The sequence below is a fragment of the Delphinus delphis genome, chromosome 16 (assembly GCF_949987515.2).
Source record: "Delphinus delphis chromosome 16, mDelDel1.2, whole genome shotgun sequence".
Classification (NCBI taxonomy): Eukaryota; Metazoa; Chordata; class Mammalia; order Artiodactyla; family Delphinidae; genus Delphinus; species Delphinus delphis.
The window spans coordinates 46,543,023-46,558,010 of record NC_082698.1 but is presented as its reverse complement, the minus strand read 5'-3'; the positions used below and the strand labels follow the sequence as shown (position 1 = coordinate 46,558,010).

General features: G+C 45.8%; 1 protein-coding gene across 1 annotated transcript in view; it reads right to left on the bottom strand.

The window, feature by feature from the left end:
- Nucleotides 1-5,534: 5,534 nt before the first annotated feature.
- VSTM4 (V-set and transmembrane domain containing 4) overlaps nt 5,535-14,988 on the bottom strand; it is an 85,643-nt gene continuing 76,189 nt past the window's right edge. The window contains exon 8 of the mRNA XM_060033685.1: nt 5,535-6,916. Within this exon, the coding sequence (XP_059889668.1) occupies nt 6,791-6,916 (126 nt within the window). The 3' untranslated portion in view covers nt 5,535-6,790. The remainder of the gene's footprint in view (nt 6,917-14,988) is intronic.

Genomic DNA, 14,988 nt, shown 5'->3' with positions numbered 1-14,988 from the left:
TTGGGCATCCCAAATGATCCCTTTTATTGTAGCTTTTGCTCACTTCAGAATGGCCTCAGTTCCTCATGATAAAACAAGGTGATCTCAAGTGCTGGTTGTGAGGGAGGGCGTGATGGGGTGGGATGTTCATGATGGTGGTCAGGATGGGACATTGGCTTCTGAGAAGTGAGAAGGATGCTTTGGGGGGACGGCTGGTGGGTAGACATGGAGCTCGGGAGAGGGGTCCAGTTGGAGCCGTGGATGCGGGGTCCTCAGGCTGCAGCTAAAGAGTGGTCAGAGACACAGGTGTGCATGCAAAGAGAGAGGGGGGACGGCATCTTAGAGAAAGCCATCCCTGAAGGGCTGAGTGGAGGAGAGGTGATTACAGGGTGGCCTAGGGGCCGCAACCGGGTAAGTCAGGGAAGGGACGCCTGTGTCAAATGCTAGAACACACGCTCCACAGTAGAGCCCGTGCTCAGCCACGATCCCCGAAGGCCCGGGGCAGAGCTGTGTTCAGGGATGGGGATGAAGGCAGCCAGTGGAGGCTGAGAGGCGAGAGGGGCAGAGGGAGCGTAGACTCTGGGTTATGGAGGGAAAGAGTGGAGGAGACCGCGTGGGAGGTGGGCCACTCAGCCTGAGAAATGCCTGTCACTCTGGAGACTGAGGGAGCAGCTGAAGGTACAAAACAAGAGCGGGGATACCTAGTGAAGGAGGCCCCTGAAAAGCCAGGAAACGGAATCCAGAAGACGTGGGAGGACGAGGAGGGGAGCGGAGCAAGACATTTTAAACGACTCCAAGTTGGCCACAGGCTGGGCCAGGTGCAGTCATGGTGCCCCCAACTGTGGTTCCCTGAGAACTGGGGACGCGCACGGGGGCTGAGGAAGGATAGGGACGGGGGGGATCCTGAAAGGGGAGGCTGGGCAGCCCTGATCCTTAGCTAGGCCAAAGACCAGCCCTGCAGCAAGCCAGGGTAGAAACAGGTAGGCTTCCTGGAGACAGAGCTTGATGGTGGGCGTGGGGCTTATGGGTGGGCTTCATGTATGTCCCTGGGCCGGAAGTCACTGGCTCTGCCACCAACTAGCAGGTCCTTTTCTGTCTCCTTCGTTTCCCCAGCTGCAAAGGGACCAGCTTCATCATGATGCTCTGGGGGACCTGGCAGTCAGGACCGTGGCAGAGAGTCTCTCAAAGGCCCATCTTTAGTGGCTCGTGGGCCCCTTTAGAAAACTGAAGAGAGCGTCAGACTCTCAGATACGCAGTGCAAACTTCTGCATAAAAATCCCTGGGTGTGGGGCTTCCCTGGTGGCGCAGTGGTTGAGAGTCCGCCTGCCGATGCAGGGGACACAGGTTTGTGCCCCGGCCCGGGAAGATCCCACATGCCGCGGAGCGGCTGGGCCCGTAAGCCATGGCCGCTGAGCCTGCACGTCCGGAGCCTGTGCTCCACAACGGGAGAGGCCACAACAGTGAGAGGCCCGCGTACCGCAAAAAAAAAAAAAAAAAAAAAAAAAATCCCTGGGTGTTTGTGGATTCCCTAAGATCCACCCGTACACCCAGGAACCTGAGGTTCTAATCATACTCTAGGAAGCAATCACACCCGATGCCCCACCAGCTAGAAACGTGTAATAAAGGGAAACAGAACGCTAGCTCTTTCGGCAGCAGCCACGGGCCGCACACAGACCAGCTCCTAATGAGTCCTCCTGTTTACTGATGGAGGACACTTGTAATAGAGTTTAATGTGGAAGAACAAGGTGCATTTAACCAAAGCTGTAAACATCTCTAATTCAATTTAAAACTATAGGGTGCAGTACATTAACATTTAACAACCGGACACTCAATCGGCGTGAAGTTGGTTGAGCTGTGTTTATTAGAAAGCAGGCTCCAGGTCATCTTTTATCAATGACAACAGAAGCAGAAACCCTCCGTGGCAAGCCTCCCACCCCCCCTACGCGTTAATTAAGTCTTCTCCAAGTTTTCCACCCTGTGGAAAGACACCGACTGCTTTGGAAAAAATCCCCTGAGCAGGGCAGACGTGCTCAGCACCAAAGTCTGTTAGGCTTGTGCACTCGGGGAATTGTTGGCCCCAGCAAAACAAATCTTTTTTAAAATGTGAAATGAACAATTAATTCAGAATGAGCAGCGGTTTAACCTCTATTCTACTTGACCGCTGCAGAGTTCACACTGCTGAGCCCCACCTCCTTTCAGAAACTCCCAGACACAGCTTTCTCCGACCATCTCCGACTCCTCTGAGCTTGCTCTGCTCTGGTCCCCGTCAGGCTCCTCGCCTGCTCTCCAGACCAGACTCGCGGGCGGGGGAGTACCCACCGCTCAGGCCTGGTACCTTCCCTCCTGGCTGAACTGCCTCTCTCTGGAGGAGTTTGCTCACTGCCAGGGCTTCAGCTGTGACCTATATTCTGAGGACACCCCCATCCCCCCTGGGGTCCAGATCCACATTTCCCAACAGTTTACATCCTTGCTACTCCAAGTGTGCTCTGGGGACCAGAAGCATGGGCATCCCCTGGGAGCTTGTTAGAAACACAGACTCCCAGGGCCCACCCAGACTTCCTGAACCGCGAGCCACAGTTCAACAGAGACCCAGGTGATTCACGCACACGTTAAAGCTTAGGGAGAACTAGTCTATCCTATCCATCTGGACACTTCCCAGAGCCCAAATTCAGCAGGTCCAGGCTGAAGGCAGATCCTTCCTCCAAAACATGAAGTCCTTCTTTGTCTTCCAACCCAGCGAACAGCTTCTATCTGGTGTATGGGGCAGGGGTGGGGTGTGTTATGCTGGGTTGGGGAGAAGGTCAACATTCCCAGCAAGTGACTACCTCATCTTATAACAGGCTCCCTCCTGCCCAGGGATACTGGAAAGACAGGACGCTCTATGTGGAAGCCAGCCTAAACTTCAGGGCCAGCCAATACAAAAAGGCTCCCTCCAAGGTCCACATGACAGGGCTTGCCCTGTCAGGTCTCTACCCTGTGACCTTCCCCTGTTGCCACCAGCATGGCTCAGAATTGCCAGGGTCCCTACTCCAAAACTGAGAGTCCCTCTCTTAGGAGAGCATCAGGCCTGAACCCTGATGGTTCCTCTCCATGGAGAAGGGCATCTTCGGAGCCCTGTGAGGGCCCCACTGAGTGAGAAACAGAGGGCAGCAGGAGCTCGTGGCTGCCAGTTCAGCTGCTGGATGTGATGGAAGTGGGCTCCTTGGGTGGTAAAATTCTTTGCTTCCTGGGCTGGGAAACAGCTTTGATGCATACTGTATTAGTCAGAATTCTCTCCACTGCAACCTGACTAGCTTGAGCAAAACCAGGATTTAGATAGTAGGAGAAGTGGGTAGTTTATTGAATCGAAAGAAGATCTAAAGGAAAAAGAAGAGTCTGGGGGATCTTAGGGGCTGGGAGCTGGGATTCCGTGCTCCCAGGACCCTGTCCTCCCTGCTGCTTTCTCAGCATCTCCTTCATTCGCCAAGCCTTCTCCGCTTGGCAGGAGACATCGCTGTAGGTGGTTCTGATAGGCGGCATCCCAGCTTAGCTGCCCAAGGGAAAGATGCTTTCTTTTTCCTGAGAATTCTGATCTGCCTAGACCCGGCCTCATGCACGCTTTGGCCCATTTTTTTGTGGCCTGGGGCATGAGTCCCATTCTTGGCCCAGTCTAGGTTGTAGTCATGCGTATCAGGGGCTGAGTGATGAACAAGGCCACGAGTAGTCCCTAAAAGCATCAACTGGTTTAGCGTTCTTATCCCAAGTGAGTCTTGGGCACATCAACGTGTGGGATGATGACTATGCGCTAAAAAATAGGAAGTGCCCCATGTCATTTTCACACCAACAAATGTGAGGGGGAGGGTTAGGCTTGGCTTTTTCTTCTATGCCCTGTGAGCTAACAGAGACATGATGATTTAATGAAGAGGTGATCTTAAAGAAATCCCAGCCCTGTCCTCCTACCACAGCTGCTTTAGTTCAGGGCCTGGGGCTTTGACTTGGCAAGACGGTTGCCTTCGGGGAATACCCCTTTCCCTCTCCTTTCTGCCATGCACGGCCTAGGCCGAAATCCACCACCAAATCTGAGAGTAGGTGCACTCTGCCTGCAAGTACCACTGCATTCCATTCTGCGCAATGGGTTCTTTGTTCTAACTTTACGTAAATGCACAGGCCATTTTCCATGTTGAAAACAGCTTGTCTACAGTTGTTCCCACAGATGCTTTATAGCAAAACAAATTGAAGAACTTTTCCTAATTTCTATTTGAATGATGTGTATTCCTTTACTTATCTTTAGAAATGTCAATACAGACTTAGTGGTGTATTTGATAGAAAACAAATAAGTAGACCCATTTTTAAGTTTATTACGACAATAATATCAAGGTTTATCATCCCGAAGAAGCGGCAGGTGCAAGTCATCCATTGCTCCCAGTTCTGAGCAGGGCTTGGACAGTTTGCTTCTAAAGATAATAGTGGGACAAGCTCTGCTTAGATGTTGTCAAGAGCTTCCATGATTCCCTTGGGAAGCATTTTCAGTAGACAGTGATGGTCTTGCCGCCTCCTTTTATACCCTATGTCAGCAGGTCCCCCACTCACGCACCTCAGTGTGGATTTATGCAGCTATGACCAGAGTTTAGGACAGTCTGAATTGAATCACTGAATAGCAATGACTTGTTGGACTTAACCTACAGTTACCAGCTCTTCAAAGCTTGTGCTCTTCTTGGCGGAATGCATTCACTTCCATATGTGATGGCACGGAGCTCCCACTGAATTTAAGGGGGTGGGTTTGGGGGTGATCGAAGTTCAGTTCTGCAGAGGCCTGGAGATCTCCTACTCCATGGCCCTCTCCCCACCAACGCCTCTTCACACACCCCAACTCTCCACTCCCACCCGGCACTCCCAGGGCCCCACCAGTCCAAATAGGTCCTTGTGCAAATCAGGGAATCATCCTCCTTCCCCAAAACACCATATACCCATGTTCTGCCGGAAGACTGCCATGATAAAAATATGATAGGATGCCTAGGATAATTATGATATGAATGGTATACTAACCTTATTTCCTCCTGTCCTAAAGAGATGCTCTGGGAAGTTCCTCCTCAAAAACTGCGCAGTTTATTCACTACCTTGGAAATCTGGCAGAGAGGGAGGGAATGAGACGCAGGTACAGGCTAGAGAGAATGACTTCCTCTTTGTAAAGTCAGGTTATTTTTGCTTCTGGAAAATCATTACCTGCTCCCGATTGGTCCCTTTCCAGTAAACTATCATGGGTCTTTGGGAAAGTTACTGTAGAGCTAAGTTTACGGACAAATATTTACTTTTTAAAGTTATTGCAATGAGAGCCTTAAATAGTAAAGACATTTTCATTTTGAAAATATGGACTGGTTTTAGCATGTATGTTAACATAGTGTACTCGTATAGCTATTTATAGTGTCCAGAATCTTCCAATAGTCATTATCCCATTACAAGAATTCTATGAGAGGTTAACTCACCTTTGTATAAACATAGAGTCTGAGACAATTAGGGGATGAGAAACTCAACCAAGTTCACATGGCTGTACAGAGGGGCACAACTCACACTCAAGGTTGTGTTTAAAATATATAATTTACCATATATACACGGTCCATTACAAAGCCAAACAACTTCCGTAGTGTGCACTAAAAATCCACCCAGACCACACTCACACATCAAGAAGTGTGTCCTTAACAACACAGCTGATAGGATGACTCTGTACCGGAACGGATCCGCCTTCAGTGAGATCCTGGATGTCATATAGGCCCACAGGGCCACTTCCCATGGATCTATCTGCCGTACGCATCACTGCCTCCCAGCCAAGCTAATTAGAATTCACATGCAAAGCTGAGTCGGGCAAGGCACTTTATAACAGAAGCGTGTTCAGGACACAATTTTCCAGCCCTGCTCATACTTCCTACTCTCCTACCATTGGGGAACCAGGCAAAAGACTATGCTCTCACACGAGTGGACATTCAATTAGAGTTGGTAACCTCGGCACACTTCCAAGAGGTCCCCTTCTTCCATCTGTCAATCGATGGCAAACCCCCGGCTCCTTTGGAAAAGGGTGAGTGAGAACTTCTTGGAGAATATAAGTCTCTATACCAGGATAAGCCCCCCTGCCAAAGGGGTGGAAGCCCTTCAGAATGAAAGATGTTCTACTTGTCCAGTGGCCGTGGGTGACAGTGGGTAGAGAAACGGGCACTGGGGTATCCAGATAGTTCACTGTCAGCTTAGATGTCAGACTGCCTCACAGTCTGTCTCTCTGCCCTTGAATCACCAGAGTCAGTGCATCTATTTAAAACAAGAGATGCTATCTTGAGTGACCGCTTGCAATAAGCACTTTGCACCGCTCTGGGTGCCCTGGCAATGTTATCTGATCCTTTGAAAACCAATTAGTACATATCTACCATCTCACACTTGGGCCTATAATGGCATTTCCTCTAGCTATATACTATGAGCTTGATATCACAGATACAGGAAGGGTAGAAGATTAAAATTCAGATTAAAAATTATAAAACCCAGAGAAACAAGAAGAAACATGAAGGGGTTTGGCTCAGCAGAAAATCTCCTTGGATGGTCTCAGAATCAAGAGCCCTCACCGCTCAGGACTCAGACCCAGAAAATCTTGTTCTGGGAGATTTGTCCAAGGGCTGCAGCCCCTGCTCTTTTGCAGAGAGGAGCCTTGTACCTCTCTGAAGGCACCTGGGATGCCGTTGGAATGGGGCTCCCACCACACAGAAGGCACAAGTGAAAATACAAAAATAAGGACTTTGTATCCAAGGTTTCATAAATAACTGGGGTGGCGGATATTAAATACGATGCACAGTTACAGTTTGTTCTCCTCAAAGAGGATCTGGGCATAGACGGTGCTGGTGGGAATGCCTTTGGCAGCCTGGTGGGGCTTGATCAGCTCCAGCTCAGCATAGGTCAAGTTCTCTTCGGCAATCTTTGGCTATAAGACAAAACACAACACAATTTGAGCTGACTGCCGGGAGTTCAACATCACACATACATTCATCAGGCATGTATTTTCATAGCACTTTGGGGATTCAAAGGGAAACAAATGGACAAAAAATTTAAAAGGAAATGTAAAACCTAAATAACATAAGATAGACCTTGTTATCTTATACAGAACACTATGTCTTGCAAAAAACACTATGATTTATTTTTAAGTTGTCACAGAATACTAACAAAAAATTGATTAAACATGAGGCCACAAAGTAAACTTTAATTCTGAAAAGTAAAAATAATGTAACTACAGTCTCTCATCAAAAGGATAAACTAGAGGTAGAGACAGAAACAAAAAGTCCCCAAAATTGACAACAAAAGTAGAATGCTACCATCTAGAAGTTTTAAGTAACTTAACCTGTATAAAACTGAAATTTCAGCATATCTTGAAAATAATGATGAAGATATTACATGCCAGAACCTAAAGAATGTAGTACTCAGAGAAAAATCATATCCTTAAATATCTATATTAAACAACATGAATTAAATGGATCAAGCATCCAATTGAAGTTAGTAAAAAAAAGAAGAACAAAATAAAGAAAAGCAGAAGGAAGAATGAAAAAAATAAACACTAGACTGTATAAGTCAGAAAATAGAAAACAGAAGAATAAACAAAAATATCCAAAAGCTTGTGCTTGAAAAACACCAATGAAACAAACAAAAAACTTAATGCCGATAAAAAGGGAAAAAGCAATAATGAATCAAATAGGAAATGAGAAAGGAGGTATAATAAAATGAAAGAAGTTTTAAAACTTCAACTTTGTTCAACGTATTGCAAAAACCTTGAAATACAGGATAAAATGAGTACTAGTCCAGAAAAATATAAATTATGAACATTAGCTCCAGAAAATGTCAATGTACTAACTACCATCAAAAATAAAGAATGATGGGCTTCCCTGGTGGCGCAGTGGTTGAGAGTCTGCCTGCCGATGCAGGGGACACGGGTTCGTGCCCCGGTCTGGGAAGATCCCACGTGCCGCAGAGCAGCTGGGCCTGTGAGCCATGGCCGCTGATCCTGCGCGTCCGGAGCCTGTGCTCCGCAACGGGAGAGACCACAACAGTGAGAGACACGCGTACCGCCAAAAAAAAAAAAAAAAAATTCTTGATAATGTAGTCATGGATTTTTTTTCTTACCATGATTAAGAAACAATATTAAAATAAGGAATAATTGGTGATCCAACTTCAGTCATATTAAAAATAAAGCTGCTATAATTAAAACACTGTGGTATCAACAAATGAATAGACCTCAGTGGGACTGATGAAAACATTCAGAAATTAACCCAAATATTATTTTTCAATAAACGGTGTTGGGATACTCGGGTAGCCATTTGAAAAAAATCATATCCTTTATGTCATTCTTTACATTAGATAAATTCCAGATGAATTAAAATTTTAATATGGAAACTAAACTCATGAAAGTGTTAGAAGAATGTGTGGGGAAATTTTCAAAAAAATAATCTCAGCATATGGAAGGTGTTTCAAAGTCTAACACAAAATCCAGGAGGAACAAAAAAAAGATATGTAAATTTTCATGCTGTATATTGCAGAATATTCTCTAAATAAAGTCAAAGGACAATTGAAAACATGAGCAAAATATTTGCAACTCATATGAAAGGGCCTTACAATTTAACAAAGATAATGGCCAACAGTCCATTAGAAAATTAAGCAAAGAACAAGAGACAGGACCAGAGAGTGCACAGGAAGAGAAACACAAAGGCTCTTACACATATTAAGTGTGACTCAACCTCTCTCAAAATCAGACAAGAGAGATTTAAAATCACTTAGACAGCAGTTTTTGTCTTTCAAGTTGACAAACAAACTAAAAGTTTTCCAAAAGAAACAGAAACAGGTCCTCTTGTATATTGTTGGTGGAAGTGTTTATTGGTACAAGCAAACAACTGCAAACACTTCAGTGGACATCAACAGGAGCCTGATGCATTCATAATGGAGTACCCGGTACAGTCTTTAAAAAGAATGATGGAGCTGTGCATGTATACTGTATGTTTTCCTATCATTTGTGTAGTGTATGGGAGTATATATACATGTATATATGTTATATACTCAGAAAACCCTTGGAACTCGCCTGGAAGTCAAGAACCTGGTCTCCAAGCTTCCCTCTGGGGAAGTAAATGGGGTGGCTGGAGAGAGATTCAACCTTTATTGTAGACATTTGTTGGTACCTTTCAAATTTTCTAGATGGTACATTATTTAAACAGCACATTAATTAATTTTAATCCACAATTAGAAAAATAAAAGCTGGTCACTAATTTATAGTCGTAAAAGACACATCACTTTCATTTAAGCAGCCCTGCTTTTGTGTTTTGGCTGCTTTGGCTGTGTTGTCATTGTTTTATTTTTTATTTTGGGGCCTATACCTTGGTTAACGCACCAGAATTCAGGACAAATAAATCGTACACATTCGATTTAAGTTTCTTAAAAAGTATGCCAAAAGCAAAAAGCCTCTTTTCTTTCGAGATAAAGCATCACACTAGAGGACAGGGAGCAAGAGACAAAGAGAGAATGTAAAGAACTCCTTACGGCCAGTACTGACTGGTCAGGGGCGACCGCCGAGCGACCTTCAAAATTGTCTGGCCCTTTTTAAATTTCAACGTTAAGGACAATTATAGGGATCAGAGCCTCCTGCTTGTCTTTTGATACCAAAAATCTTTACGTTGTTTCTTAGTCATCCATATCTTACCAGCCAACAAAAATACCATTTACATCTTGCCTTTCGGTTTAATTACATTTCACATTATAACGATTCCATTTAGAAATGCCATGTGTCCTCAAATAAGCACACAAAAGCCAACTCATGTAAATTTTAGGACCAAGATTTATGAAATCATATTGTCCAGGTGTTTTATTACATTACTTTGAAATTGCATTGTTTTCTAGCGTAGATTATCTGTTTATTCTTAAGTTATTCCATTACGTTTGGATATGAAAAATAACACTAGCTTTCTCAATACAGGTCACCAGGCTGGTTTGGCTGATGTGTTGTTTTCATACATTTTTATGATGTTCCTATAGTAAACATAATTTAATAAAGCCAAAGCACACTAAATAAATAATTGCATCTAGAAAAGCAATAAAAACAAATAAAATTAGTACTTTCATAAGTGGAAAGGTACTTCAATTACTGCTACAAGCAACAACCCACCATAGAATGTGTAGAATCATTTCCCTTATGCATATTTCTGGAATATAATAATTTGATTGAAGATATGAGGCAGCACACAGGAGGCTCTGAATTGTGAAGTGTATACAGTTTCCAACAGGAGATGCATAATATTAGCCTTTGGCACCTTTAAAGAATGTACTGTTTTTCTGGCATGCATCCTTGGCTATCCCCATCAACCATGTTCTTAATTACATTTCCCAGCTTGTTTAACTAGAAATAAATTCCTAACAGCCACTGAAATGGGCAAAATGTAGACTCCTCACCAGTTTTCACCCAGCTACCTTTTTTTGCACTGACGCTTTAGTGGAAGGTTTAGGTGCATTAAGAAGTAGCTTAGAGAAAATGAATGGCGTTATCAGTGAGACCAGGTAAGACTGTAGAACTGGTAGTAAAACTGGGAGCCAGGAGCAGAATGTAAAGGTTAAAGTGGGCAATTGCAATGAGGCAGAGGCAGGGTGAGGGACCTGCTGCAGGGCCCCACCTGTATGTCAGGTGATGTCCACCATCTTGCCAACACAAACCTGTTTGGATTTAAGATAAGGAATCACTCCTAATGCGTATGGCAATCCAAGAACTGGAGTACAGTGAATGGGTCTCCGAAGGTGAATCAAGACATACTTCTGTTAGTTCCCTGACAGCTTCTGGCCCTCAAATGACCCTCTCTTCAAGCCCCCGTCCTGTTCCTGGTGGTGCAAGAAGTACGTGCGGCATCAGCACTCAAGAAGACCAAGTTTAATACCCTTGAACTGGCTGTTCACAAACACGCCTGCAGCAGCTCTCGATTGCATTGGAAAACACAAAGGAAACTGTGGAAGGTACGGCTTCCAGGCCTCAGACGTGAGCTTTACACTTAGGTCTGCTGTTGCTGTGTTCCCGGAAACAGGAGGGGGCTGGGGACCAACAGCTGGAAGTTCTGGTAGGGTCCTTTAGAAGAGGCTCCAGAACTTTCTAAACATGTGAGAAGCAATAGTGCCATTTCCTCTTTCCCAGGACTGTTTGGTTTTACTTTCTTTTCCCTTTCACCCAGCCTGAAGAGACTCCTGGTCCATTTCTCCTTCTATTCCTCCAACAGAGGCCTGGTATTTGTGTCAACTGCTTGGAGTCTCGTAGGTTCTAAACCCCTTTGTTTTATGTGCCTTTAATCTCACTTTTCATACATTTCCTCCTAGTCATGAAGAATCCACTCCCTAGTCTGGAATGGGATTCTATGAGCAAGGGGCGGGGTGGAGGTTCGGATGTAGACACGTGTCACTGCACCCAAGGAAGGTGAGAATAAAAGGAAATGCTCCCGGTTCAGTGAAAGTGTTCACGGCAAGGAGGTGAGGAGAGAGGCCGTCACCCGGTGGCTGCCTGCAGAGCGTGGGTGCAGGAGGAATTGGGTCAAATGCCAGCTGTGGGACCTTGGGCCAGTTCCATCACTGGCACTCAAGGACCTACCCTGCCGATGTAAATGAAGATTTAAATGAGATGATGTATGGAATGATTCTGGCACCACTGGGCCTACCCCATAGAAGACGCTAAACGTGTGCCTGCTGAATGAATAAATGTTCTGGTGTCATCATTTTTCTCTAGAGTGTCAGCTCAAATATCCATTTGTGTACCTTCTGAGATCTTCACGAGTTACCAACAACTATGTGAACTAAGTAGTCCTGGATATCTTCTGACACATAAGGAAGAGATTCTAGGAAATTAGTTGTTACAGGCTGAATTGTGTCCCTGCAAAATTCATATGTTGAAGCCCTTACCTGCAATAGCCCAGAATGTGACTATATCTGGAATCAGGGTTTTTAAAGAGGTAATTCAGGTAAAATGAGGTCATTAGAGCGGGCCCTAATCCGAGATGACTTGTGTCCTTATAAGAAGAGGACATTAGGACTCATATACATACAGAGAGAAGACCATGTAAAGATACAGGGAGAAGATGGCCATTTACCAGCCAAGGCAAGAGGCCTCAGAAGAGACTAGCCCTGCAGACAACTTGATCTCAGACTTCCAGCCTCCAGAACTGTGAGGAATATTTGTTTAAGCCACCCAATCTATGGTACTTTGTCTGACAGCTGAGCAGACCGATAGATTAGTCAGGATGGGGACAGAAGAGAAGAGAAGAGGGAATGGGCTGCCTTAGTGGGAGAGGACTGAGGTGTGTGCATATAAGAAGTCACTGCATTTTATGTCAACATGGGAGGAGAGCCGTCCTCTCCCCCTATTCGGTGAGGAGCAACATTGGAATAAAGAGGCTCTAGGACTCTCTCATATGGCACAACTCCCACCCCCCGAGACACACACACACACCCCTCCCACCCCCGCAGCCCTGCCCCCCACGGCGTAGCTGGACCCTGGGCTGCAACAGACCTAGCTGCATTGCTGGGCCATATACCTATTAGCTTTTAGGAAACATGGGATGGGGATGCTGGCATTTATATCCTGCTAAGAAGGGCGCTTGGCTCCAGCCATGAGAAGGAGGCTACTGCAGGCAGCAACCGAGGCCCAGGCACGGCTGCCTCCATGTGAATAATGGGCTGCAAGACAGTCTTGCCCTCTGAACTGAATCCAGGGCACAGACAGAGCCCACGCTTCTCCTCATCGTTACAACTGAGCAAACAGAGCTCTGAGTGTGGAACAGTCAGCTTTATCGAATCAGGTTGCTTTTGCCCGAATCCCCGTGCACCCACGTGCCCCTCCCCAGCTCTCCCTGAAGCCACTGCTTTTGCTGCCATTTCTCATGCAGCTGATATAAGGAGAAGCAAACCTCAGGAAAAGACTTGGACGAGGTTTAGCAAGTGTTGAGTAGAAGACAGATTGAAATCCCACAGAAAAGGGCTCCTTGATCCAGGGAAGTGATAATACATCTGTGCGCTCAGACCTTCTTGGGCAAGGTGTCTTGTCTCTTCCCAGTGAAACATAAATGGAATTAATTTTGAGACTAGTGGCAAAAAGAATGGAAACCAGGCTCCACAGGCTCAAGATGTGGAGCCTCTTGGTCTCAGGAAACCAAGGCCCCGAGGTTTAGGTAACTGAGGGTTGAAATTCACTCCATGCTCAGCTTTCCCAAGAGGGTGCAGGGCTGTTCCAACAGTGCTGGGGAGCCCTTCTGCAATGTCTATTCAGAAGGGGCACTCTTCTATAATCTACCTAAAAGTGCCATATGCACTAGCAGTGGCCCCAGCCTATGCCCAGATATCTTGTTGTAAAAGACAAATAAATGACAGTGTTTCAAAATAAAATGAAATACATAAAATAAACCATGATTTTGGAAATTCCTACTCCCAGGCCTAAGTGGAAGTGGCCAGATAGTGTGGGGCAGTGACCTGTGATCTCCGGTAGCTCTCAGCAATCATGGCAGCCTGGAGTCTGCTGCCTCTGGTACGGAGAAAGAGGACCCAGCCCACTGTGGGTGTAGGATTGGGTGGGGCTCAGGATATGGGTGTCAACACGAGCCAGAAGCAGGGCTAGATTTATTCTTTCACAGTACCTTCCTCTTGGATCTTTCTGGTGTGTTGTTTGGGATATCAAAGAAGTTCTTTAGCAATACGTGTTGTAGGTTGCAAGCCCCCTAGGGAAGGCACTGATGTACTTTGGACATCCTGCCACTGCTAAGAGTGCCAAGGCTTATGCTCTAGATGCAAACTATCCCACGTGACTTGCTTTCAGTCTTCCTCCCAGGTGCCCCTCCTGTAACGTCCCAAGCAGGCGAGGGGAGCTCAGGTTTCAATTTATGCTGGATCCCTCGGCATGGCATTCCCTCTCCCCTCATACACAAGGTGGACCCCTCCTTCTTCAAAACCCAACCAAGCCCTCGGTGAGGCCTCCCAGACACTATCTTTGGCCACATCTTCCTCCACACCCCTGCCCAACCTTGTGAGGTCTTCTGAGATTGCACTGGGATCCACCATGACATATTCTCCCTCTCTCCCTCTCTCTAATACTAGTAATCATCAAATGGCTCACTGGCCAAAGAGTGAAGAGATTTTATAATAAATTCTTATTTATTTATTTACATAAATAAATATTTAAACCTTTCTAAGCATGCTCCTGAGCTATGTTCTCCAACACAGGCAACACCCCATAACCCCCCAGCCCACAGGTTCACGCACGCACCGTGCACCCCCAGCCCTAGGATTACAGATCTACTCACACCTCTCACTATGCCTTCCGGGGACACCAAGGAGATTTTTATTTCACTTTTTAATTTAATTTTCTTAAAAGACATGCAGTAAAAGTGACTTTTTAGGGGGATCGTTGTATGCATCTGAACACAAGTACAGGTTTCTGGGCCCAGGACACAGGACAGTCCCATCACATGCCCTCACGCTTTCCTCTGAGGTCATGTCCTCCCTCCAACCTGACCATGGGGGGCAACCTGATCTGTGTTCTGTCACTATGGTTTTCTCTCTTACAGAATGTCTTATGAAAGGCATCATACAGTATGTAACCTTGTGGGATCAGCTTTTTTCTCTCAGCATAATTCCCTCACATTTCATCCAAGTGGCTGCGTGTATCAACAGTTTGCTCCTTTCGATTGTAAGGAGTATTCCATGGTGTGTCACATGCCACGCTTTGCTTATACGTTCACCTGCTGAAGAACATTTGGGTCGTTTTAAGTTTTTGGTGGTTATGAATCGAGTTGCTATAAATATTCTTGGCAGGCTTGTGTGTCATGTGTCATTACTCCAGGGTAAACACCCAGGAAGGGCGTTGCTGGGTTGCATGAAAAGCACGTTGAACTTCAAAAGAAACTGTCATACTACCTGTCCGAAGCGTCTACACCGTTCTTCCCTCCCTCCAGCGATATCTGAGTTTTAATTGCTCTGCATACAGGACGGCACGTGGTGTTG